Raw genomic sequence first — 26,383 nt, 5'->3', positions numbered from 1 at the left:
TGAACTACACTATAACACCCCTTAATATCAATTTCAAACCTACATTGAAAGTTTAGAAAACTTACAGATTTGAGATGTTGTTGGAGGTGCTTTAGAAGTAGTTTAAGAGCCTTTGGAGTAGCCTTTGATGGTCTTTGAATTTGCCTTTGGTGGTTATGCAACTGGTTCAGACGAATTTTTGGAGTTTTGAATGATTTAGGGTAAATGATTTTGGGGAGGGGGGAGGTTGTTTTGTTTAATCTGCAGAACGCGCAGTATTTTGGAAATGCACTTCCGAAATGCTGTTTTCGGAAATGCATTTTCTAAATAAGAAAAAATTTGGAAAAAAAAAGGTGTTTTCGGAGATACATCTCCGAAAACAACATTTTTTTGCACTTCGAAAATGCATTTCCAAAATATAGAGGTGTAGGGTTTTCACCAGAAGTCATCAAAAAGATAGGGAGATGGATAAAGAAATTCTCTTTGAATATTGGTGCCAAGTATGATTGAGCATAGTGATAGGAAATATCTCTAAGATATTGGCAGGACAAAGGCCTACACATATGATCAAGGAATTGATCCAACGGTTATGATCTCCAACCATAAAGTTGGTCTTAAAACAGACCCATTTATATATTTTTCATAATTTATATGAAATAGTTAAATAACTGAAAAAATTATTTAAAAATAGTGGGAATAGTATCTTTGTATTTCGGTTGGATTGGTGTTTGTAAGGATGAAAAGGTCATCTAAGGAATCACGCCATCGTTTACATGACCGTTTGATTAAATCACCTAATAAAATATTCAGAAAACTTGGAATATTTTATCCATTCGTTTCCCAAATTATAACCAGCTACTTATTGTTTACTGCAATTTATATGGGGATCAGTTGCATGCATGCATGCATATGCTTGGAGCAATATTTAAATTGGTTACAATACAAACAAAACTAGTGAACATATTAATTCTTCTTGATGAGTTGAACTATCGTAAATAACATGATTGATAGCTTTTCTTTTTGGTAATCCTTAATTTATAATTTTATATAGGTGTTTGCAATTGACAACTTTCATAATGAAATGTTGTGTAAGTCCAACTTAATTATACCTTGATTCCTTGTTGAGCCGTCCTAAACATTGAATTTGAAGTTGACTTGGTAGTTGCAGTTTGGAGTCAAAGTATATGCAAAAGGAAACAACTGGATTTGCAGCTAGCTGGTAGATGAACCCGTCTCAGTTGTACCAACCTGTTGCCTGACACACAACAAGGTAGCCATGAGTGTCCTCCACGGGGATAGTCCAAATTTTCAATACAGATATTTCATTTTTTTTAAAAATAAAAAATATATACGGAAATATAGAAGAAAAGGTACAAATGTGAAGAAGATGTGCAAAATACAGAAATGAGAAAATGCAAATATACTTTTAAAAATAAATAACTTGCTAGTTTACTACCAAAAGAAAGAGTGAAAAAAACAGTGATTTGCAAGATAATAATGTCTTTTCCTAACAGGAGTAACTAGTAATAAAGCCGTGCATATGCGCGGGTTCTGGTCTATTACGCACATTTATTTACATAATATATTTATTTTAAATAAAAGATTAAAAAAAAATTAGATCAATAATAAAAAAAATTCGAGTATAAAAATATTTAGATCAATAATAATTTTTTTCCCGTATACAAATATTATTTTTGTTTAGAAATCATTTACAAAAATATTTGGATCAATAGTAAATTTTTCTGCATATGAAAATATTTAGATCAATAATAAATTTTTTTCGTATACCATTTTTTAATAAAAAATATTCGGATCATAAATACCATTTTCGTATATAAGAATATATAGATCAATAATAAATATTTTCGTTTAGGTGTCATTTGCAAAAATATTTGGATCAATAGTAAATTTTTTTCGTATATAAAAATATTTAGACCAATAATAGATTTTTTTACCATATATCATTTTTCAATAAAAAATATTTGGATCATAAATACCATTTTTCATATATAAAAATATATAGATAAATAATAGATTTTTTTCCCATATACAAATATTATTTTTGTTTAGGTATCATTTACAAAAATATTTAGATCAATAGTAAATTTTTCGTTTATAAAAATATTTAATCAATAATAGATTTTTTCCCGTATACCATTTTTGAATAAAAAATATTTGAATCACAAATACCATATATATATATATATATATATATATATATATATATATATATATATATATATATATATATATATATATATATATATATATATATATATATATAAAATAGATTTTTTTCTTATACAAATATTATTTTTGTTTAGATAAAATTAGTGACAAATTACACACATTTTGGTATATCGTGCAAAGACACGCATCTTCACGTATAACTTTTTCTTAAAAAATATTTTCTTAATTTTAAAATTAAAATAATTCAAAATTCTAAAATATTATTAATACTAATAATATTAATAATTAAAAAATAATATACTTTTCCGTGTTTGAATTCACAGTTGTTTTAAGTATATTTGCTTTTATTTTTTTAATTGCACACACAAAATGTAATAATAATTATATATTAATTATTATATCTAAAAAATAATATAAATATATCGTAAAAATACTAAATCCACGTGTTAGTTGGATTTAAAAAAAAAATCTATAGCTAAATAATATTTTTTTAATTAAAAGAAACTTAATGATTTAAAAAATTTAAAGAAAATTAAAAAAACTTAATATTAAATAAAAGTAGTGATAAGTTCCACACATTTTTGTATTTTATTCAATGACAAACGTTTTCAAGTAAATTTTTTAATTTATTTTAATTAAGAATATATGATTTTTTTATACTAACAATTATTATTATTTTATCAAAAAATATTATATCTTAAATTAAAAGTTTATTCAATAAAAATATGGTTTTTTTAAAATGTTTAAAAATCCATTTTTGAGCTGCTTTATGAAAACAATAGTTGCAAACAATAGTTGCATTGTTTCGTTTTATTTTTAGAAAACAGATTGTGTTTCTATATGTCACCTCTTGAATAAAAAATACTATATCTAAATTTTGGGAACTGATAAGTCATCATAGAATGCTATAGCTCTATGTAGATATACATAGGGCTGGACAACGGGCCGGGTTGGGCGGTTTCGGGCCCAAAAGCCTCACCCATCCCAACCCGCGGTTTAGATATATAAACCCATTTCCGCCCATTTTCGTGATCGGTTTGGACGGGTAGGGTTAACACGGGTTGCGGGTTAATACACACGGTTTAAACGGGTTATTACATTGAACATAAATGAAATTTCCTTTATTGAAAGGACACTAGTTACAAATTCCCAGTACTTTTCTCCCCCTGTTGTTAAATATATAATATAATATTTTTATGATGTTAAATTACCAGTCTTCATCTATATGCTATGCTTTATTATAAATCTACAAAAATTTAGAAACTCTAATTATTCAGCTTCAGGTTGCTGCTCATATTCAACTTCCCAATTCCTTCAATTAAATTGTTCATCTTCTGAGTTCACACCTTACATGCTCTGTGCAAATTCAAAAAATTGGTTAAGTCAGTAAATTGGAACTCTGCATAAAATTAAATCAAGTAAATTTGTAATAGTGTAATGAGATATGGATTTGAATGACAAACTTATCACAACCAATTTTCTCATGTTCTATATAACAAGTAGCAATTTGAAAAGATAATCACTTCTATAAACTTTAGTAACATCAAATCAAATAAATTAAGCTTGTAATAGTGTAATGAGATATGGATTTCAAAGACAAACTTATCACAACCAAATTATTAATATTCTAAGTAGCAAGTGAAATCTTACCAATCCACCTTCATAATCATCAAATTTGCGAATTTTGCAGTTGTATCTTAACTTCCTACATGATCTGTAACAACCTGAGATTGATGAACATCAGTTACAAACAAATGAATTAGAAAATAATTTTAAACCAAATTGTTAGCATTCAAGTGAAAAATCAAGCCACCAAAACCTTTATATTCATGACAACAATCTCCAATTTCCCATTTAAACTATGAGCTGCCGAGCTGCCTTGGCAGGTTCAAGATGAGCAAAATGAGCATACTGCCTCTGAATGCAAGTTAGAGATTTTGTGATAAATAAAAGTATTAGCAGAATGTTTCATAGTCATAAAACATAGAGATTTATAAATAAAAAACAAATAAGCAACAATCAATATAGCAGGCAACATAAAATCAATAAATACATAGAAGTTAATATCATAAAACCATTAATAAGTCAGAAGACACTTGTCTCAGCATAATATATATTAAAATATCAAACACTAAACAATATTTAGTTTTTATTAGAACTTACAATGAATATTCACATTTGATAAAATAATTATTCATTACTTTAAAACTGAAAAAGAGTTGTGGGTTTAAACCTCAAAAAGAGTTGTGGGTTCCCTTGAGCCAACACAGGAAGCAAGCAGTATTGAGCGAATAGAGGAGCAAAATCTGTAGATTCATAAACACACGAGAAAGACGATAAATTTCAGTGATAGATTGAGAAGACAACAACAACTTAGGAAAATTATTAAATAAAAAATTGAAAGAAAAAAATAAAAATATGAAACTATACCCATTTATCTTGTAGATCCACCTTGCAGATATGATACCATCGGGCTACAAGCTGAGAAAATATGACATAAATAAACCGTAAAACAATAAACCCTCTTTTAAGTGTGAAAGAACATACACAAAATATTGAAAAAAATCTAACCTTTAAGTAAATGGTATAAGAAAAAAATGCTTCAATAGACCAGATCTATCATCAAAGTTCAGTATTAAGAATGGTCTTTATATCAGTGAAAGTGTTGATTCCAGGGGATGTGGTGACGGCGAAGAAAAGTCACTATTGAGGGACAACGATGGTGAGAGTGAGAGTGAGAATGGTAGAGAGATTTGGTGGATTAATATTTGTGGTGGCGGTGAAAGCGGCAGGTTATACAAGAGAGATATAGGAAGAGAGAGGAAGAAAATTTTGTGGGTGCAGGGAAGTGAGTTAGGGTTTGAGAGAGACAAAATAATTTTATTATATTGACTCTAGTAGTAGTACGGGTGGGGTCGGACACCGACGGTTTGTCTTTCTTGAACCGGGCCCGCCCAATCCAACCCTACCAAACCTGCATTAGTGAACCGTGTGACCCGTTCACCCATATAAACCCGCCCATTTCTCTTAAATCCGTACGGTTTGACCGGTTTTTAACGGGCCTTCGGGTTTTGTCCACCCCTAGATATACATAGAGTTAGAGATTGATAAATGTGCAAATTGATAGAAAACTAATATATTAAAATGTAAAGAATTGTTAATTTTGAGGAGATGTAGATGTGTTGTCATTTCATAGCATTAAAAAGGTGGCAAAATTAGACCATGATACACAATAGTATAAGGCATAGGGCATAGCATAAAACTCTTAATCTTAAGATACATAATCCATAACATGGTGTATACCTTTCTCATTTAATTTAATTATGATCATTATTTTATGAAAAATGCTAAATACAATTATTTTTATTATTTATTTTCAATGTGCCTTTAATTGATTTCTATAATTGTATTTAGCAAATAATAAAAAATTAAAAATATGGCTTGATTCTCCTTGATTTTCTTCTTCCTCGTAACAACTTTCTTCGTTTAGTCCTACATCAAAACCAGAGTTTTATTTTTTTTCAAGGCATACAATAGAATGAAATCAACAAATAATTAAATATGTGTTGTAAAAAAGATGATGAACGTATAAAATTAGTCCTACATCAAAATCAGAGTTTTATTTTTTGTAGCTCTCAATATGAAATCAAATATAATATCACTAATGTTTGAAGATACGATACTTCAGTTATTAGTTTCAGATCCAAAATGTGATAAATAGTTTTTTTAGATTCGAAGAAGAAAATAGTATATCAACAATGTTTTTTAGATCTCAAGAAAAAGGAAGACCAAGAAAGAGTTGATGATGTTTGTTGTTGGAGTAAAAAGCTTCAACAAATAAAACTTCTGCATCAAATAAAACTTATGCAACAAATTGGGAGACTCACAGCAAGACGAAATATAATTACAAAAATGTATTTGATCTCTTTTTAAATCCATTTTCAAATTTAAATTTGCAAGTTTATAACAAATTGTTTTTGTAGATATAGATTTAAAATGTAAAATAAATATCAATATCTATCATATAAGAAGATTTGTAGTCGTGGAAAAAACTTTTCTACCCTTTCCCCATTTTCCTCCACCTACACAAATTGGGGGCAAATTCGGTCCAAAATTTACTTTATGCCACTAATGATGTCATATTGTACATTTCTAATTACATGGTTGTTATTTTATGCTTTTGATTGCTGTGTTTGAACTACTTGATGGTGTCATACAGTTGGATTGGTATTGGTTGTCCTCTTTTAAGTTTTTCCAAAATGCATTTCAAAATTGAAAACAATAATATCTTCTAACACTCTCTCCCTCTCTCACGTCCTTCTCACTCTCTCCTGTCTTCTTCGTTCTCCCTCTTCTTTTCAACCAAGAGATATTAGGGTTTGAGATGTTGTTCTCTCCTCTTCAGCGGCGGCTAACCCTTCTGTCTCCGATGGCTTTGCGTTTCATCTCTCTTCTCTTCTGAATCATCTTCCATCTTTTGTCTTCGCATGCGATGGAGATTCTCTATTTTCCGGCGAGAGACTCTCCCTCGTGCCGCTTCAAAACCCTCAATCTCAAACCTATCGCTCGATCTCTTCTTCTGCTTCAACTAAATCGGTGTTTGAGAGGTGTCGTTGAGGAATGCGTTTTGGAATCTGTTGCAGAGTTAACATGTGTTGTTGTTGACTCAGACACAGATTTGAATGTTTGGTGATGATGGTGTTATTGTTCGTTGAACGTGATGATGAACAGTTCTGATGAGATCGTTTCAAACCTATTGTCTTTTAATCTCTCTTTTTCTATGTCTTTACTTTCTGAAGGGTTATATGTAGTTGGAATGATGGAAGAAAAAGTTTGCAGCAGGGTCGGTTTGAAGTTGCAGGCTCGGAAGATTTTTGTTTGTGATTTTGTGGTTTGATTTTGTGATTTTCGTTGAAAATTTTTTGATTTTTTCTCAAACTGCTGTATTCGATGTATTTCGTTGATATCGTCAAAGGCTCAAAAGGAATGTTAGAGTCAAAGTACGATCTATGGCTGAGGTAATTATGGTTTTATCAAACTTTTTAAAGGTTATATATATACTATTTGCTTATGCATATGAAATGTGATTATGATTTAAGAATTGTTGGTTGTTAATTACTACTTATTACATCCCTGTTGGTTGCTAATATTTACTGACTATAGTAACTTTAAACTGTCTTTTATATTGTATTAGTTATATAAATATTAATTTTGTTATAAGTTAATGAGACCATTTTAATAAATAATAATTATGATATTGATATGGCAGATGAGCACAAACTTTTCGAATTTGATGGCCTTTAGTGGACCAACACCTAAAAGAATTAATGGAAGGTTGGTTATGATTGGTTTTGTAGCAGCGATGGGGGTGGAGATATCAAAAGGGCAGGGTTTGGTTGAATAATTGTCTAGCGGCAGAGTTCCATGGTCTATTGTAATGATGTTTAATAGTTTTCACTTTTCAGGTCGTTGAAAACAATAACAATTAGATCGAGCGACGCAACAGAAGATTCGGCCTGTTAGAACAAGAATTGTTCTGATCAATATTCTTAGTTTTGATGATAACAATGTATATGAATTTTGCTTAAGACAATGTGGTACTCTAATCCTATGTAATTTCCATTTCAGGAAATATATAAAGAGTATGCACAAAATCAGCGCAAGAAGCACTGACTCAGAAGGTTCAGCATGCAACATCAGAACATGCTCTCGCAAGACATCAGAAGATGGTCAAGCAGAATCAGAACATGGTCTATTGAAGCATCAGAAGAAATTGATATCAGAAGTAGAAGCACTGAAGTTCTCATGGTATCACGCTTGAAGCACTTCAAAGTCAGAAGACAAGAAGATGCTCTGCACCAAGCTGTTTGACTCTGATATATTCAAACGTTGTATCTACAAACATCAGATCAGAAGCAAGTACAAGATGGCAGGCTACGCTGACTCACAAAAGGAACGTTAGAAGCTATTAAAGGCAAAGTCAGTTAAAGCAGGAAAAGCAAGGCTCGAGGTAGTTGACAAAAGAGTGAAACATTAAATGTAATGCTGTACGGATCACACAACGCATTAAATGCTCCCAACGGTCATCTTCTCAAAACGCCTATAAATAGAAGTTCTGATGAGAAGCTGAATACAATACTCTACGCAAACATACAGAAACGTTGTCAAAGTGAAAAGCTCTCAAAACTTCATCTTCAACCTCACTTCATTACTGTTGTAATATCTTAGTGAGATTAAGCTTAAACTTAAGAGAAATATCACAGTTGTGGTTATAGCTTATTAAGAAGCATTGTAATACTCTTGTAAGAATTCGTTTACATTTATTTGTAAAAGGTTCCTAGAGTGATCAAGGTGTGATCAGAATACTCTAGAAGACTTAGAAGGTATCTAAGTGGAAAACCATTGTAATCAAGGTTGATTAGTGGATTAAATCCTCAGGTGAGGTAAATCACTCTAAGGGGTGGACTGAAGTAGTTTCGTTAACAACGAACCAGGATAAAAATCATTGTGCAATTGTTTTTATCTTAAGAGTTTTTAAAGTCACACTTATTCAAACCCCCCCTTTCTAAGTGTTTTTCTATCCTTCACGGCCGTCGAGTAATTCATTCAGGTGTCAAAACTATGTATGGTTATTGATATTTTGTGGTTGATTTGATGATTTTGAGGTTTGTTTTTCAGGATTTAGACTTGATCGAGTTTTACCGCTAACTTTTGAATCTAACAAGGTATGATCGAGTTTTTCTTATCTAAATATGAACATTTGAAATTGAATTTGGTTTATTGTTTTCTCTTTTAATTCTTATGTTTGCTGATATTTGCAGAGGATGAAGTGAGAGAAAGATCAAAAAGAGGTGCAACAGCTGCTAGCAAATGGAGGGAATACTCATGGAAAGGTGATTGGAAACGGAATTGTGTTTGAATTTTTGAATTTGTGCGTACAAATATATGGTGATTTCGGTTTTTGAATGGCCTAACTTGAATTAGATTTGTGTACATACTTTTGTTTTTCACTGATATGGATTGAACTGGATTTTTTTTTGTAGGATTGTGTATGAAGTGATGGCTTCTTATCGTATTGGAAGTGAATTTGAATTGTGACATGGATAAGCAGTGACTTGGTTCTGAAATTGCATATGTGTTGTGACTGTATATTCTGCTGTACTTTCTAGAAAATCGCAGAGTCGTCAAGGATATAATCATTATGTTGCAACGTCCCGATGAAATTGTTATTTAATGATGAATTTTATTATTTGACTATCTATGTAATAACTGTTTTTATTTATATAAATGTTATTGGTGTTGGTATGTTTTTTATTTTGTCGTCATTCATGCTAGTTTGGTTGGGTTCTAGAATCTGGTATAGTTCGGAGATGCATCTCCGAACATATTTACAACATGACTTCGGTTGTCAATCTCCAAATTTTAAAAAAATAATATTAATTTTTAATACATTCAGATTTCAGAGATGAATCTCCAAAAACACATAATATTTTAGAAATTTTGTGCATGTTTGGGGAAAAAAATTTAAATAGCCATGTTTAAAAAAAAATTACAAACAAAACCATGTTTTCAGATTATTTATCAAAGTGTCTAGGTTTGGGACACCAGAAAGGTGTATGCGCCAAATGAAATGGCGCACAAGTGTATTTCTGGGGTGTATGTGCCAAATCAATTGGCTAGCCCTAATTTTATAAATGTTTGCGCCAAATGGAATGACTCATTAGGGTTATTTTTTCCCTTTAAGCCAAACCATTTGGCGCCTAAGGCCAAGGGTTTTTTTTTAGTTTTTATAATTATCATTTAGAAACACCTATTAGGGAACAACAGGTCTATATAAAAAAACCGGAAATAACAGATTTCAATAATTTTCGGGAAACTATACATCGACAACAACTGATTAAAGAAAACATATCAAAATGCCTAATGGTTTCCATCGCCAAGATAACCATCTGTTCCGCACGAAGGTCTTGTTATCAGACGTCTAGCGCGGGCGTTGACGCCGCCACCGCGAAGCCTAGCACCACCCCTACCCCTTCGTGCTTCTTGCTGTGTCTGTGTAGCTGGGCCTGGAAGTGGGTTGTTCTGCTGGTCGCTGTCTATGAATTCGTCAACGCCACCATAATTTCCCGGAAACCGACTGTCGTAAAGTCGGTTACCCAAGCCCTCATAAGTGTTAAATGGTGGTGGGGGAGTGGGTTGGGATACGACTTCCGAGACGTAGCACCCAGCAGCACTAGAACTACCTTGATAAAATCCAAACTGGTTCGGCAGTGTTGCATAGCCAAAAGGGGTGCCACGGTGAGATGATTCAGCATGTGGACCATCGTCGGGACTTAGATGGAGGCTTGACAAACCGGTCTCAATGTTTTGGCCGAACAACCTTGTGGACCCTATGTACGCTGCAAATCCAAGTGGTTGTGATTGGGTCTGATATTGGCTAGCGGAATGGTGTTGGTTTTTCAGCTTCCCTGAAAGGTTGAGACTGTGTTTGGAAGAGATTTTGTTGGCGGTAGTTACGGTTGGAACGAGACGGAGTCTGGAACAAATTTTGTTGTTGGTAGGTGTACTGATTTTGTTCTTGTTCTCGTTTTTGTAGTAGTTGTTGTTGCTGTATTTGTTGTCGTTGTTGTCGTTGTTGTTGTTGTTGTTGTAGTTGTTGTAGTCGTCGTCGTTGTTGTTGTTGTTCCTCTTCAGGTTGTTGTTGTGGTAGGATATAGTTGTGAGCCCGGGGTCTATCAAGTAGAACGGATATGCAATAAATAAATTAGGGGTGGTAACCGCACGGTACCAACTCATGTATTGTGCAGACGATTTCATCTCACAATCACTCACGGGGAAGTCGAGGACATATTGGCGACGGTCTTTCCACATCTGGCGCCATTCAGGTGCGAAATCCTTCCAGTTTTGATGATTCCACTGATGGTTGACTCGTTTGAGGTGCCACACTCCCAAGTCAACTGGAGGATCAGGTATACCTTGATGCATTCCGAACTGGAGTTTGACCCGGTCACTATGATGCATTTCGATGATGTTGTACCAGATCAGGCAAGTTCTTGCAGTCCAAATAGCTGCATCTGCACCTCTAGGCTCATGGTCGCATTCCAGATACGGTCTCCAGATAAACTGCATGCATAAGAGTTATACATTATTTCGGTCAAATATTTATAAAAAAGACACTTATAAAAGAGGAAAAAATTAGAGATAATACATCCTCGTGTCGTAAGTGATCAATCAGCTGGCGGTACATCGTGATATTTGACCGCGAATTTTTCGTGAAGTCCATCTTTTTCACGCAAAATCTAAAACGCAAATTAAATATGTCAGTTAGAGTAAATCATAATCAATTTATTTTGCATGAAAAATATGAATTAAAAAGTTACCTCATTGCATATGGGAAGGTCCGGCTGATTCTGTTAATCGGGGCCATTATAGGCATTCTCCACCATCCCCATACTTGCACCAATAGAGCGCATCCATAGAGAACAGCAAACCCCTAACTATATAGACTCACTCTAGTAAAATCCATTAACAAACGTAAATACATAAAATTTACGGTGTTACCGGTACTATCTGGAAACAAAACGTTTCCAAAGAGCAAGATCAGGTAACACCTGGTTTTCTGAAGTATAGTTTCTTGGGAAGAATCATCATCCAAACGAAATGTTGAATAATAGTCCTTTAACCTCTTAAGGTTAACACCCTGTCCCCTAGCACCAGCTTGTCCCTCTATCAAATCTATACCCAATGCCTGATGGCAAAGAGAATTTGCTTGCATTACACAGCCATTAATTGCCTTACCGTCTACTGGAAGGCCTAGCAACATGTGAACATCCTCCAGGGTTATGGTGCACTCCCCTGTAGGAAGATGGAAAGTGTGGGTCTCCGGCCTCCAGCGTTCTAACAAGGCCAGAACAAATTTGTGGTCTATTCAAGCCTCAGCGATGCTGCTAATGGGCCTGAAACCAGCAACTTCTAAGTATGGTTTTATGCGTTCGTCCGGAGCGACGATCGAGTGACTACGAGTCCGGAATCGGGAAGCATCCTGAAAATAATTATGTATGCTTTAATATGCAGTTATAACATAATAAATACATGCAGTTATTAACGTAATAGTAAAATACTTACATAGGCTGCGATGTTTTCCACGGTTCCTCGGTGCGTATCTGTTGCACCCCAATTTTTGACCTCTGAGATCACATCATTTTTCTAAGTATCGTGATCATTATCATTATCATTTATCATCATGCATATTTTTATTTACTAAAAAAAATTATTAAAAAAAAAGTTTGTTGCTTGTGTGTCAAAAACAGGAGAATGATCAAAAGAAAGCTGAAGAAATTAGGGTTTTGAGGCCCACAAGAGGTTCATCATTCTCTCATGATTCAAAGTCCTCCAAATCAACATTATATTCAATTCATGTCATTTAATGGAGGAGAAGACCTTGATTCATTGAAAGATCGCAAAACCGCGGTTCATCGAAAAAAAGTCAACTGCAGTCAAAAATCAAGATTTTTGGTCAACATCAATCATTGGAAGTAATATTCATCAATAGATCAAGGATTTATCATAATTCATCAAGAAAAGTTCAGAAATCAACAAAACTCAAAATTGCAAAATTAGAGTATTTTACCTAAAAGTCAATTGAACTTTGACCGACCATAACTCTCTCATAATTTATCAGAAAAATTCCAACCAAAGCTCATTCTCAAGGAAATTAAATTCTCTACAACTTTGATGTTGGGCCCAAGGTCAAGAAATACTTCCGCATAAGAGATATAAGCCAAAACATTACAGGTCATTTTCAAAGTCAACGAAAAGTAGTTTTTTGTCAAAGCCCATATCATTAAGATAACTTCTCCAAATGCAAAAAAGCTTCCAAAGTGGCTTGTAGAGGACATCTTGGGCTTTCCAAAAAGTACAAGAACACTTTCATAGGATCAAAATTGAGGGAGATATGCCTTGATGAAGTTCACCTTTTTTGGAAAAATGCATGAAACAAGTAATGACCAAAACTTGATTTTTTTTCAAAAAAAGGCCAATTCTTTTGTGATTCAATCTTGATTATAATATGGCTAAGGGAATTCAAAATATATCCATGATTCATGACATTTTTATTTCATTTTTTATTGAACTTTATTTATTTAAAATTCAATTAAAGTGAGATAATTCAAAGATAATTCAAGGATAATGCAAGGAAGCTTCATGTGATGCAAGCAATGACCATTCAAGATTCTTAAAGATAAAATTGCAAGATTGAAGAGAATAATAATTGAGTGCTTAAACCATGGTTAAACATTTAGCCTAGCATAATGGGAATATTCTATATTTTTTCCACAAAATCAATCATTGCATTTCCAACTTGCAAGCCTTCAAAATTAGAATTCTTGGCCTATAAATAGAGCTTCATTTTCTTCATTCAAAAAAAAAAAGAGAGGGGGGAGCCAAAGGAGGAGCCAAAGGGAAAGAACAACAACAAACACCAAAGCCATAGTTTAAGCATTTTATATTTTTCAAAAGTTTCAAGAAATTTGTAAAAAATCAAGGCTCATTCAAATAGCCACCTTCAATCAATTTCAATCACTCTATTCCACTCTTGGGACATCATAGAGTAACTACAATATAGTTTTTAATATGTAGTAGTGTTAGAAGTTCATGAATTAAAAACTCCATATTTATGCATATTTTCAATTTCTCAAAAAAAAAAATGTTTTAATTTTAGTTTTAAGTTGATAAAATGTTTATTTAATTTTTAACATAAAAATATTTTATTTCTTTTCATAATTAATTTATTTTTCTTAATTAATTAGTAATTATGTAAATATTGATTTTTAATTATTTTCAACCAATCAAAAAACTCCAAAAATATTTTCCTTTTAGATTTAGGTTTATATTTTTATAATCCAATATTTGACATAAAAATATTTTATTTTTATTCATAGTTAATTTATTTTGCTTAATTAATTAGTAATTATGTATATATTTGCTTTTTTTTAATTATTTCTAACCTATCAAAAAATTCGAAAAAAATATTTTATTTTGTTAAATTAGGTTTATATATTATATACTAATTTTATACATAACTAGATTTATTTTTCTTGTTAAGTTTAATTATTTGTTTAATTAGCTTTTAATTAACTTAAAAACATAAAAAAAAAACAAAAAAAAAGAATTAGGTTTAATTTGTTTTAGATTTAAGATTTTGTCATTTTATTTTTTCTTAACCTAATTATAATTTCAAAATATCTCTCTTATTATTGTGTAAATTTTTCACAATTTCAGGTTTATTTTTGTATATTATTTGATATTATTTCTTATCTTTTTCTTTGTCCCGAATTGGAATAAAAGATCAAATATGACAGAGATTGTATGCAGTTGATTTAAGACTTTTAGAAATTTATCGTGTAGTCGCTATGATTCTATCAAGCTTCTGATAAATTTTCATTAACTTTAAATCCGAGATCATCATTCACTCACCATCGATCTTCACTAACATCGTGGATATACTTGACTAGCTTCAAGATGATTCACGTGCTAACATACTAACAATTGACTTTAATTTCCGCATTTTATTATATTGTTCTTTATATTTCTTGTTTTATGCTTTATTTTATCATTCGTATTATTTATGTTTCTGTTATTTTCTCTTTGTCCATTTGGACGTATTATTTATGTTTCTGTTATTTTCTTTTTGTCCATTTGGACGTATTATTTATGTTTCTGTTATTTTCTCTTTGTCCATTTGGACGTATTATTTATGTTTATGTCATTTTCTCTTTGTCCATTTGGACATATTATTTATGTTTCCGCTATTTTTTTCTTTGTCCATTTGGACGTATTATTTATGTTTCCGCTATTTTCTCTTTGTCCATTTGGACATATTATTTATGCTTCCGCTATTTTTTCTTTGTCCATTTGGACGCATTGTTTATGTTTCCGTCATCTTCCTTTTGTCCACTTGGACCATATTTTTACCTTTGAGCTAAAACATTAATAATCAAGATAAAACTTAAAAAAAAAAGCACTTTGCACACTTGCACCTCTATGGTTTTCCCTCTTATTACTTTTTTTTTTAATCATACCATCATTTAAGAAAAGTATTAAATACATAGGAAATATCTTATAAATTGAGAGTAGGTAACTCCTAATTGCCTGCTCAAACACTTTCATTTTCAAACAACGTATTTTCAAAACTTCTCATCTATTTTCAAAACTTTCATCTGGTATTTGAAGGGCATTATTCCCGGTGAAACTCTTCAGAGACCTATGTGACCTATTGTCCATCTTCACTTCTTCTATTTTCAAATCAATAAAGCATTTAAACAAAAGTGAGCTAAGCAATTAAGATCCCATGGATAACCATGGATACAAAGGGTGCTTAAAACCTTCCCTTTGTATAACCAACCCCCCGAACCCAAAATCTGTCAAAAGGTCTTTTTTCTGTTCTTTTATGCCTTTCCTATTTGGATAAAATAAAAGTCGGTGGCGACTCTTGCAAAAATCAAAAAATCAAAAAAAAAAAGGAGCAAGGAGTCAGTTCGCCTCAAAAACCGAGTTACAGTATCACCCATGGTTAAGAGAGACATGGTTGAACACTGGAAATCTGGAGGTTGAAAACAAAAAGATTTTTGTGAGAGTAAATGAGTGATGGTGATGAGAAATCTGTAGAGGCCAAGGTAGTATATATAGTGATAAGGCTGAAACGGTAACATGCTGCATGTTGGACATGTCAACACATTCAATGTTGCTAGGTGTTGCTTGTGCAGAAGTGGTTGGCATGCATGCAACATAGCTTTCGGTGACAGGACATGGTGACATGCATGTAGAGCAGAAATAGGTGACAGATAGGGTTGCATGCATGCAATAGTAGGAGGAATCGTTTCAGGAATCTTTTCAGGAATCGTTTCAGACGCATGCGAACTTGCAGGAATCGTTCTAGACGCATGCAACACACAGAAGTTATTAAGACGCGAACAGGCGGGAACCACAGTCCAATGTACTAATGCGCCAATTGGAATGGCGCCTTCATCAAAAAACAACTCATATGCGCCAAACCATTTGGCGCCTTCCAGGAGAGAAAAATAACCTATGCGCCATTTCAATTGGCGCATTAGTGCAAACCCTAATGTTTTTGAAAATTAGGGTTTCTGTTTTATCATGTAGTGGAAACCCTAATTGTGTTATGGACTGTAAGATAGGTGTGCGTCCCTCTATAAATTAGGGTTTCTTGTGTGCAGAAGACTACACACACGAATTAAGGATGAGATCTCGCATAAGGCCAGATAGCACGCACCGGAGCTCAGAGCCCCCACCACCTGTGAAGCGGTTCGACTATCAATTGGAGTATCGTCGAAGGAACGGGCATGTCATATTCTCTCCCGTCAAACCTCCCATGCAAGTTATGTTTTGGAATATCCATTCCCTGGACCAACTTAAGAGGACCATCCTGAGGTTTTTGGATGGGGAGTACAATCCCGGCGAAGAAATCAGATCTATCAAGAGGCTTAGGACAAGGGGTGGTGTTGTTCTTGAAAGGCAGCGTTGGTGGGAGACCATGAAGGACAACATCCAATGCACTCGGATGATGGAGAAAAGAGAAGACATTGTTTTAACCGTTGAAATATCTTAGATGCCGCAGTTTCTTTATCATTTCTGTAACTTCTGTACCGTTCAATCAAATGCTCAACGCATATTTCAATGAATTGATATTTTATCGTTACAACGTCGCCAATAAATATTTAAGTTATAAATAATTAACAACAATATTTCCCGCCAAGAAATAAAATATTGTACAATATTTACCCGCTAAAAAATAATTGATACAAGTGGTATGCTCTTCTATAAATAGAGGTGTGTGTGGAGTTGAAGTATCAAATCTTTTTTTCTTACTTCCAATAGTTATAAATGGATTCAGTTTGGGCTGTAGTCTTTTTTGAGGAAGGTAGTCACATGAGGGTTTGTCTGAACCCGCATTGGGATTTCAAGAGAATTGTTAGAGCCATCAACACCGGGTTTCGTCAACTGGATGGTCCAACTAGTGGAGACAATCTACTTTAGGATGGCTTCACTATTCTCAACGAGAGGCAAGAAGTGGAGTGATGTTAGACAACCGGGTCAATTGTTTAGTGATAGTTGCATGAAATTTATGCAAGAGAAATCGGCAAAAGCAAACACTTATCATGTAACTGCTTTCGACCGATTCAACCGCACCTTCAGTGTTCGTGAAACAATTGACCACAATGAGGGTTTGCCAAGACAACAATATCGGGTTCTGCTAGAAGAACATTGGTGCGACTGTGGAAAGTTTCAAGCTTTCCGTATGCCTTGCTCACATGTCATAGCGGCATGTGCATTTGCGCACCGCGACGCAATATCACTACTGTCTCCAATTTACAAGGCTCAGACATTGCTCCGAGTTTACAGTATTGCGTTTCCAGTGCTGGCCAAGGAGGATTAGTGGCCTGAGTATGATGGGGAGGTAGTTTGGCATAATGACGCAATGCAGCGAAAGAAAAAGGGTCGCCCCAATAGTACACGGATTAGAACCGAAATGGACGTCCACGACAAAATGGAAAGAAAATGCAGTATTTGTCATCAGGTGGGGCACAATAAAAAAAGATGTCCTAGTCGTGGCTCGACCTCGTCGCAAGTTTAATCTACTATGTAATTTTTTTCGACAATGTATCAATTTCGCTTACCACCTCTTGTAACATTTCCTTAGTCTTTCATCAATAAAGTGTGCTTTAGTAAAAAACCGAAATCGACAACGCAAACATTATTCAGGGTTATTACGCATTTTACGAAATCGATTTATCGGACATTTTTACGAAATTAAAAGACCGAAATAAAAAACGTTGCGCGAAATTACCCAAAGGGGATTTTTTTAAAAAAAAAAAATACCCCAACACATAGGAGCCAAATGAAATGGCGCCTATGTGTGGGTTCATGTATGCATGCGCCAAATCAATTGGCTCACAAACTTTTGCCCTAATTTTTGTTCATATGCGCCAAATGGTGTGGCATGTTGTACACAGATGCGCCAAATGATTTGGCGCATTTACCTATTTGGGGTCCCAAACCTAGACATTTTGGTAAATACCCTGAAAACAAGTTTTTTTTTTTGTAATTTTTTTTTAAACATGGTTATTAAATTTTTTTTTTTCATGTTTGGGAGAAAGTATAATAGTCGGGAAGAAAAATTAAAAAAAAAAAAAAAATAGAGAAGCTCTCCGTTGGGAGCAAACAAATCCATTATCTACTGTGGATAGTAGGATGAACACCTGAGACATGTCACAACCCTTGAGGTTTAATCTTGATTGAAATCAAGATCCAGTTGATTGATTATACTAACATAATGCTGCGAAATCACATTTGAACAGTAATAATCCGAACCAAAATGCATCAGCCATGTCTCCGTGCAACAGTCCCAAATCCAACTACTACTCTTCCAGTACACTCAACCATCAATGTTTCCAGTTCCCCTACAAACACCTCTTTCCACCTTACAAAACCATCACAATCCAAACGCACGACAAGGATTAGGAGCCAAACCATGTTAAATTCCAACACCCCACCACACCATAGGTGGTCTCTTAACGGCATGACAGCTCTTGTCACAGGTGGAACTCGCGGAATTGGGTACAAAGTTTTCATCTTTAATCCTCATGCTTTCTTCTATCTTTGACCCTTTTCTTTTTTCTATTAACTTGTGATTTTTCTATTGTGTAATGTATTGAAAGGCATGCCATTGTGGAGGAATTGACGGGTTTTGGTGCTAAAGTTCATACATGTGCCAGAAATGAAGATGATCTCAATAAGTGTCTCAAAGAATGGAATCATTTGGGTTTTGATGTTACTGGCTCAATTTGTGATGTGTCTGTTCCACAACAGAGGGAGGTGCTCATGGAGGATGTTTCCTCTGTCTTCCATGGAAAACTCAACATCCTTGTAAGCTCTTTTGTTTTTGTAGTCAATATAGGTTTTGCATGTGGAGTGATGGAAAATGGGATTGTTTAGAATTTTGAAGCTGCATTGATATTCAATTTGGATAGTGAGTGTGCATGTAAATCTTATTAATTTGATATGTAGATAAACAATGTAGGGACAAACATTCGAAAACCGATGACAGACTTCACAACTGCAGAGTTTTCAAGTCTTATTGATACCAATTTAGGATCCACATTTCATATGTGCCAACTTGCGTATCCACTTCTAAAAGCGTCGGGAGTGGGGAGTGTTGTTTTTATCTCTTCTGTTTCTGGTTTTGTCTCACTGAAGTCAATGTCTGTTCAAGGAGCAACAAAAGGTAATCTATGCTACAATATTCGATAAAGTGATGCTGACGAGTTAATCGAATTGTTAAGATTGTTTGCTTTTATGGTTCGTAGGGGCAATTAATCAACTTACAAGAAGTCTAGCTTGTGAGTGGGCAAAAGACAACATAAGGAGTAATGCAGTTGCACCTTGGTACATCAGAACTTCGATGGTAGAGCAAGTAATTTTCTTCTTCTTTATCATGTGACCATTAGAAGAATTAGCAACATGTTCCATGATACTTATTAGATATGATATGGTAGTTTCGGTACTTCTTTTAAAAATTGGCTTGGTGCATGAAAAAATATGTCATTAGGCATGACTCATGATCAAACATTATGATGTCGATTGATCGTAGCTAACTCCACTCGTTGAGAGAGACTTTGGTTATTGTTGTTGTTATTTGAGTGCATGAAAAAATTATTTTTAAATTGAAACAGCTTTTCTGGTGGCAGCCAGGGGATTGTAGCACAGTTGATATGGCAGCTGGTTAGTGTAGAAAACTTTCTGGCAGCGGCATTTCATCGCTGGCAGCGGCTGTGATGAAACTCTTACTATCCTTGTACTCTCTTATTTATACTACGAATAGCCCGTTAACAATCTTAACAAACCAGTTAACAACTCTTAACGACTTTAACTATTCTAGTTAAGGATTGTAAATGAAGACATGATAGATTATTACGGCCTTCCAAATATCTATGATTGAGTTAGACACTTTTTGTGGTGCGTCTCAGAAGCAGCGTCTGATCCCATAATTGAACCATTCTGAGTTGTGATTTTGACTTTGAAAATCCCTATTGCCAAAGCCAAACAGACTATTTTACTTGGTTGGTTCATGTTTTTTCTCCAAACAACTGACACGTTATTACCCCAACTATTAGAAAGTTACCCATGTCCCATCCTAGAATACTTATTAGTGACATCACTGACATGGCGTAGTAGTTCGACCACTTCTATCAAAAATTGGTTTTGGGTGCATCATGAAAACAGAAGGATTGTAGCTGCCATTGGAAAGTTGTAGTGTTACTATAGCTGATTGTAGCAAAGAAAGTTTGGCCTCACCGGAGGATTTCGAAGGAATGCGCAGCTGGTTGAATCACTGCAAAGAAATGCACTGACAGGAAAGAGATGCAATGGATGAAGCATTATGGATGTGCTCTGCTGAAACAAGACAAAAACAACTACCTGAGAAGAGCTAATAAGTGAGGCCACAACAGAACCAAACAATGAGGTCTTTGTAGAGGAGAGAGAATGGCACCAGAAAGGGCTGCTGCATGACAAACTATGTCACCAAAATCAGAATCACTGAAACATTTCCGGATCCATGACAAATAGGGTGCAACAACCTTGTCGCTGAAAAAATGGCCATAGATTCCTGGATTAGGCCTCCTCACACGGTGGCATGGTGGCAGTTGCGACTGCCAGAGGAAGGCACACTTTTCTCTTTCTATTAGACTAAGCAAATTAACACTAAATCGGTGAAAGGAGACTTGATAGTTTATTAATGTCTTCCAAATGCCCAAGAAGATTATGAGTTAGACACTATTCTGATCCCATATAGTTGGACTATCTGGGTCTCTGATCTAAAATATAAAATCATCTCAGTCATCTGACGCAATACTATTTCTCTAAGTATGTAGTACCGACACTACATATTGAAGGGAATCCAGTTTCTTACATTCAATGATTGTATTTTCTCAAATTATTACTTGTATCAATGTGTTAGTGTCATCGTCAGCGCTTTATAGTTATCTCCAACAAGTTGCATTTTGTGGTGTCTAATTCCTTAAATGAACCAGAATTGTGATTTAGATTATAGAATCTTCTCAATTAGTTGGACATGCTACTTTATAGAAACACCAAGAAATTGCATATTTTTGGCATAGAAATCAAATAAAATCTGCATCTCAACATTTCTGTTTTGCTTGGTTACTGCTGAAATTGTAATTTTTGTGTAACTTTTCTTATCTGAAGCTGATGCCGCTGATTAACCATTTGAAAAACGCTAACAATAGTCATTAATCTTTGAGTCCCTACATTTGATTTAGAACACTGTACTGGATTTTGATAACATTTTGAATTTTCAGTCTTACAGGAACTTCACTAATGATCTTAAATACTGAAGTTTCTAATACATTAATCAGATATGAAACCTTATCTGAATTTCCCCCTCTTGTCTTAGATTCTGAGCAACAAAGACTATTTGGAAGAGGTGTACTCTCGAACTCCGCTCCAACGCCTTGGAGATCCAGCAGAAGTGTCTTCTGCTGTTGCCTTTCTTTGCTTACCAGCGTCGTCTTACATCACTGGCCAGATTATATGCGTTGATGGAGGAATGTCTATCAATGGTTTCTCCCCGACACAGATGTAAGAACTGCTTCACAAACACACTCCTTGTATCTTACTAATTTTCCTCATCACCCACCATTACAAGGGACTGAGAGGGAAGAAGATATAAAGATAAGCTCTATATTCTCATAAAAAAAGCTAGCTTAATGTAATTTATCCGACGCATAAATTTCGTGCATAATAATCAATGTCATGTTAAAGTAAAAGACAAGCCCATTCGAAAAGTCATGGATTCAACTCTTACTGCCAATGTGATGACTATTTAGTAGATAATCTATATAAGTAGTACTCCTGTAAGTGTTCGTTGAGACTTGAGATGTCCAATGATATTGATAGTTTTCATAACCTAATTTACTTAAAATTTTCTCTTTAAAAAAATTTGAAAAATCATACTACTTGTTAAGAATTTCTTTGTAAGCTATTAATACATTAATATTTTGATTACTTAAGGTAGTGTTTGGCCCAACTTTTTATCTATTTTTCTTCTCCTTATAAGGAGATGGAGGGCCAAACACATTTTTTATAAAGCTCTTATGAAAAAAAGTAGTTTTTTTTTTCAAGACAAAAAATTAAATAAAAGGAGCTTGTAAAAAAGGCGTTGAAACCCACTTTTTCAGAGCTTAAAATATGTGGTCGCGGTTCGAATCCCAACGAAAGCATTTTCTTTAAAAAAATTGCGCTAGTGCAGAACGACAGTTTTTCAATTTTTTCTACGGCTCATAACATCTAAAGTTATGTTTTATTTTATTTTTTCTCCTTCTGTTTACATCATCATTTTGGTAGATACTAGTTTTGTCCAATTTTTTATTCGTTTTGTATATTATATCTTATTTTATTGTATAATGGTATTCAATAATAATATTATTAATTTGTTATACAATACATTATATTATAGATATTATAAGAGAAAATGGGTGATGCACTGACACTGTCAACCAATCACGACCATGAATCAGGACAAGTCAGACTGTAATTTTAAAAAAACTTATATGACATGGCAAAACGATTTGTTTCTATTGGATGACAGTGTAAAACATTTTTACACTGTCAGTGCACTACCTTTAACCTCATATTATAAATGTTAATACAACAATTTATATATATATATATATATATATATATATATATATATATATATATATATATATATATATATATATATATATATATATAACTTTAATGAAAAAATAAAATTAAAAATAACTTTAAAGTTTAAAAAATAATCATAACCAAACAAGTTTAACTTAATTTTAAAAACTCTTATTTTTAACTTTAACTTTAAAGTAACTTTTAAGACTTTAGTCAATATTCTTGCAACTTTTGGCAGCAATAGCAATGTGTTTATCAACATGTAAAATAAGTCAAACCTATGGGATCTATGTAAGATTCTTGACTGTCGTCTAACAATGGCGTTGAGTAAATATCTGGGGAGAATTACTTGGTTAGACACAACTTCAAATAAAAATTGTTTGGACGTATACACATAAAATAATATATTATTTAATTTTAACTTTTTTTTTTTATAATTTTTTAAGTTAAATATGTTTTTGGTCCCTATAAATATCTCAATTTTGGCTTTTAGTCCCTATAAAAAACAAATTGACTTTTAGTTTCTATAAAATTACTTTTGCACTCACTTTTGGTCCCTCTACAGGGACTAAAACTGAGTGCAAAAGTAATGTTATAGGGACTAAAAGTCAATATTTTTTTTATAGGGACTAAAAACCATTGAGTAATTTTACTGGGACTAAAAACATATTTAACCCAACTTTTTTATGAATGTGTTTTTAATTATTATGTCTGAATTTACACTAAAATGGATGGATGTCTTGGCTTTCATAAATTTGTTATGAGGAAATAAGTTTTTAAAGAACTTTTTCTTCGACACATTTTAATTTGTCATTGTCATTTCAATTGCTTTGCCAATTAGTGAATGTGAAAAAATCTTAGGAATACCGATTCCTCCTCGGTCTCTGAGGCTCCTAGCATCCCAGAAATTTCGTAAAATTTTATAAGATAAGTGTACGAGTCTTCATGATCTAGACCTACAAAAGGCTTGTTATAGATAATTTGTAACAGTCTCATTTTCACCCCAGGTTAACCGACATTCTTTTGTGGTCTGGCTATGTGTCCAGACGTCAACCAATGTGGGACTTTAGGAATTTTAGGATCTTTCTAATACACCCCCTCACATTCAACATTCTTTTTTTTTTTTGCTTGGTGTGTGGATATTAATGGTGGGAGGTCCATGGTCTGACACCCCCTCACACCCAGCATTCTTTTTTTGGGCCTGGTGGGTAGATATTAACGGTGGGCGGCCCATGTTCTGATCGATGGGCTCTGATACCATATTAGAGTTTGACCTAACTCATCCTTACAAAACTGGTTGATAAGGCGAGGAGTGTCACTCTATATAAACTATTTCAATGCTCTATCTCCGACCAATGTGGGACTTTAGGATCTTCCTAATAGGCTTTCTTAATAGACTGTTGTGTGGCATGGTATACCACCATTCTTGTTTTCAATTTTGTTATTATTGTTGTTATGTGCATCCACTATGTTTTCGTGTTTTATGGCAAAAGAATTTTCTAGATATAATGATCTAGCTTTTAAATTTTCCTTTCTGAGTTTTCATGTGGTTTTTTTCCTTCCGATTTCAGAATGGAACTGATAGTTAGAACTACATAATACTATTAGTAGCTTAATGACAAACAAAATATATAAGTATTCACAGATATTAACATAAAAATTAAAATGATAAAAACTATTGAGATGTCTTTAAAAACTAACACCAATTCCCGATAATAATGTCATTTTTGTTATATTGCAAATAACAAGTGAAATATTATCATATCTATAGATTGAATTATTTCTGAAGTAACTGTTGTACCCCAATTTTTGACCACTGAGATCCCACCCCATTTCAAATAGTAGGATCATCATCAGTATCATTATCATCATGCAAAAAATATTGTTGTTTGTTACTTGTGTGTTGCTTGTTTCAAGACAGGAGACTGGTCAAAGGGAGACTAAGCAAATTAGGGTTTTTGAACCCACAAAGGAGTTCAAGAATTCTCATATGCTCAAATGATTATCCCATCAAAATCAAAGTCCAAGAATGGTTCAATTCAAGATCAACAACTTGCAAATTCATCTAGTGCACAAATTAGGGTTTTGACCTAATTTATCTAGGAACTTGACTTTTAATCAGGACATGGCTCCATGGATCAAACTATGATTCAAGGATCTTCAATTCAACATTATAATCCACTCACATCATTTATTTGAAGATGAGAGCTTGATTCAATTGGAATCCACAAAACTGCAATTCATTTGGAAAAGTCAATTGTGCAGGTAAACCTTTGACTTTTGAGAAATTTGGTCAACTCTGGACTTTTGAAGATCAAAATTATCAACATATGATTATTCAAGTCATTTGATCAAGAAAAATCAAGAAAATCAATCAAGAATCGAAAAGTCAACAAAAGTCAAAGTTGCAAAGTTCAAAGACTTAGAATAATTCTAAGTATTTTCAAATGTTTTACCCGTAACTTCATGGGCAAGTAACTTTAAATTTCAAGTATGAAACTGAAAAAACTTTCAACATGAAAGTTGTAGATCTTGATCCAATGAACAACTTTGTCACATATAAAATTTTCCCAAAAAATGAATCATTTGAGAGATATGGGCTCATGAAGATCTGTCCAACACTTAGCAAAATTTTCAAGACTTGAAAACCTAGTTTTCTTTCAACTTTGTGACCACTTTTCACCAAGATCCAAAATGAGTTTGAGAAAACTTTCCAAAGAGACCATTAGCATGAAATTTCAAGACTTGAGCTAAGAGTTATGAATTTGTGAATAAGGCACCATAACACTTGAATTCAAGCCATGAACATGAGAAAGTTATGAAGCGAAACCATTTTTAAATGAAAGATTCCTTTCTTGCAGCTCATATAACTTGTTCAAGACACAAAATTCATAAGATTACACTTGCTTTTGAGCTATTATCCAAGTGCTTTGATCATTGCCCATTGAATCATTCCATTTCAAGCATAATGCCATGACTTCCACTTTGGAAAAGTGACTTTAATCACCAAGTCAACTTGTCTTGAGCTTCTACATTGTTTCTTCTGCAGCAAGAGCATTCTAATACCAACAAGCAACCACCTAAAACTCATAAGAGCTTCCCTAAGTTGTGATTAAAGCTTGCCAAGTACCATTGAAACCACAATTTTCACTTTTCTTCATGGAGAAGCAAACTTGCACAACTTTCAAACCACAAAGCAAATTGATCTGATTTTTCCCTCCACAAAATACAAATTGTGCCTACAAATATAGGCTCTTGCCTCTTGCAAAAAACACACAAGAATCTCCAAAGTCAGTCCCTCAATCAAAAACTCCATTTTCTCACTTTGCACAAACTTGCAAGTTCTGAGTTTCTCTCAAGTTCTTTGCAAACTAACCATCCAAACACTTCATATAAATCATATAAAAGTTATCCAAACCCTTACATTACATCTGTACAATCTCCATTACCACCCTTCATCTTCATC

General features: G+C 33.5%; 1 protein-coding gene and 1 long non-coding RNA gene across 3 annotated transcripts; one reads left to right on the top strand and one right to left on the bottom strand.

The window, feature by feature from the left end:
• Positions 1 to 3,260: 3,260 nt before the first annotated feature.
• Positions 3,261 to 5,222, bottom strand: LOC131607059 (uncharacterized). Its single transcript, XR_009285186.1, has 6 exons — positions 4,741 to 5,222; positions 4,600 to 4,650; positions 4,403 to 4,475; positions 3,989 to 4,086; positions 3,820 to 3,893; positions 3,261 to 3,525 (listed from the first exon to the last, which is right to left on the bottom strand). It is a non-coding gene; the product is annotated as an uncharacterized LOC131607059 (long non-coding RNA).
• Positions 5,223 to 18,392: 13,170 nt separating this feature from the next.
• Positions 18,393 to 22,177, top strand: LOC131602017 (tropinone reductase homolog At2g29260, chloroplastic-like). Of its 2 annotated transcripts, XM_058873961.1 has the most exons (5): positions 18,393 to 18,804; positions 18,906 to 19,113; positions 19,255 to 19,471; positions 19,554 to 19,660; positions 21,662 to 22,177. In XM_058873961.1, exons 1-5 carry the CDS (start codon positions 18,563 to 18,565, stop codon positions 21,848 to 21,850), a joined length of 963 nt encoding a protein of 320 aa, XP_058729944.1. In that variant the 5' UTR covers positions 18,393 to 18,562; the 3' UTR covers positions 21,851 to 22,177. The 2 variants fall into 2 exon arrangements, with proteins under 2 accessions (XP_058729944.1, XP_058729945.1); XM_058873962.1 differs by lacking the exons at positions 19,554 to 19,660; positions 21,662 to 22,177 and having other exon boundaries at positions 19,268 to 19,437.
• Positions 22,178 to 26,383: the final 4,206 nt, after the last annotated feature.

Source organism: Vicia villosa, linkage group LG5 (genome assembly GCF_029867415.1).
Source record: "Vicia villosa cultivar HV-30 ecotype Madison, WI linkage group LG5, Vvil1.0, whole genome shotgun sequence".
Lineage (NCBI taxonomy): Eukaryota > Viridiplantae > Streptophyta > Magnoliopsida > Fabales > Fabaceae > Vicia > Vicia villosa.
Note: the sequence above shows the minus strand (reverse complement) of the source record. Positions and strands in the feature narration are given on the sequence as shown.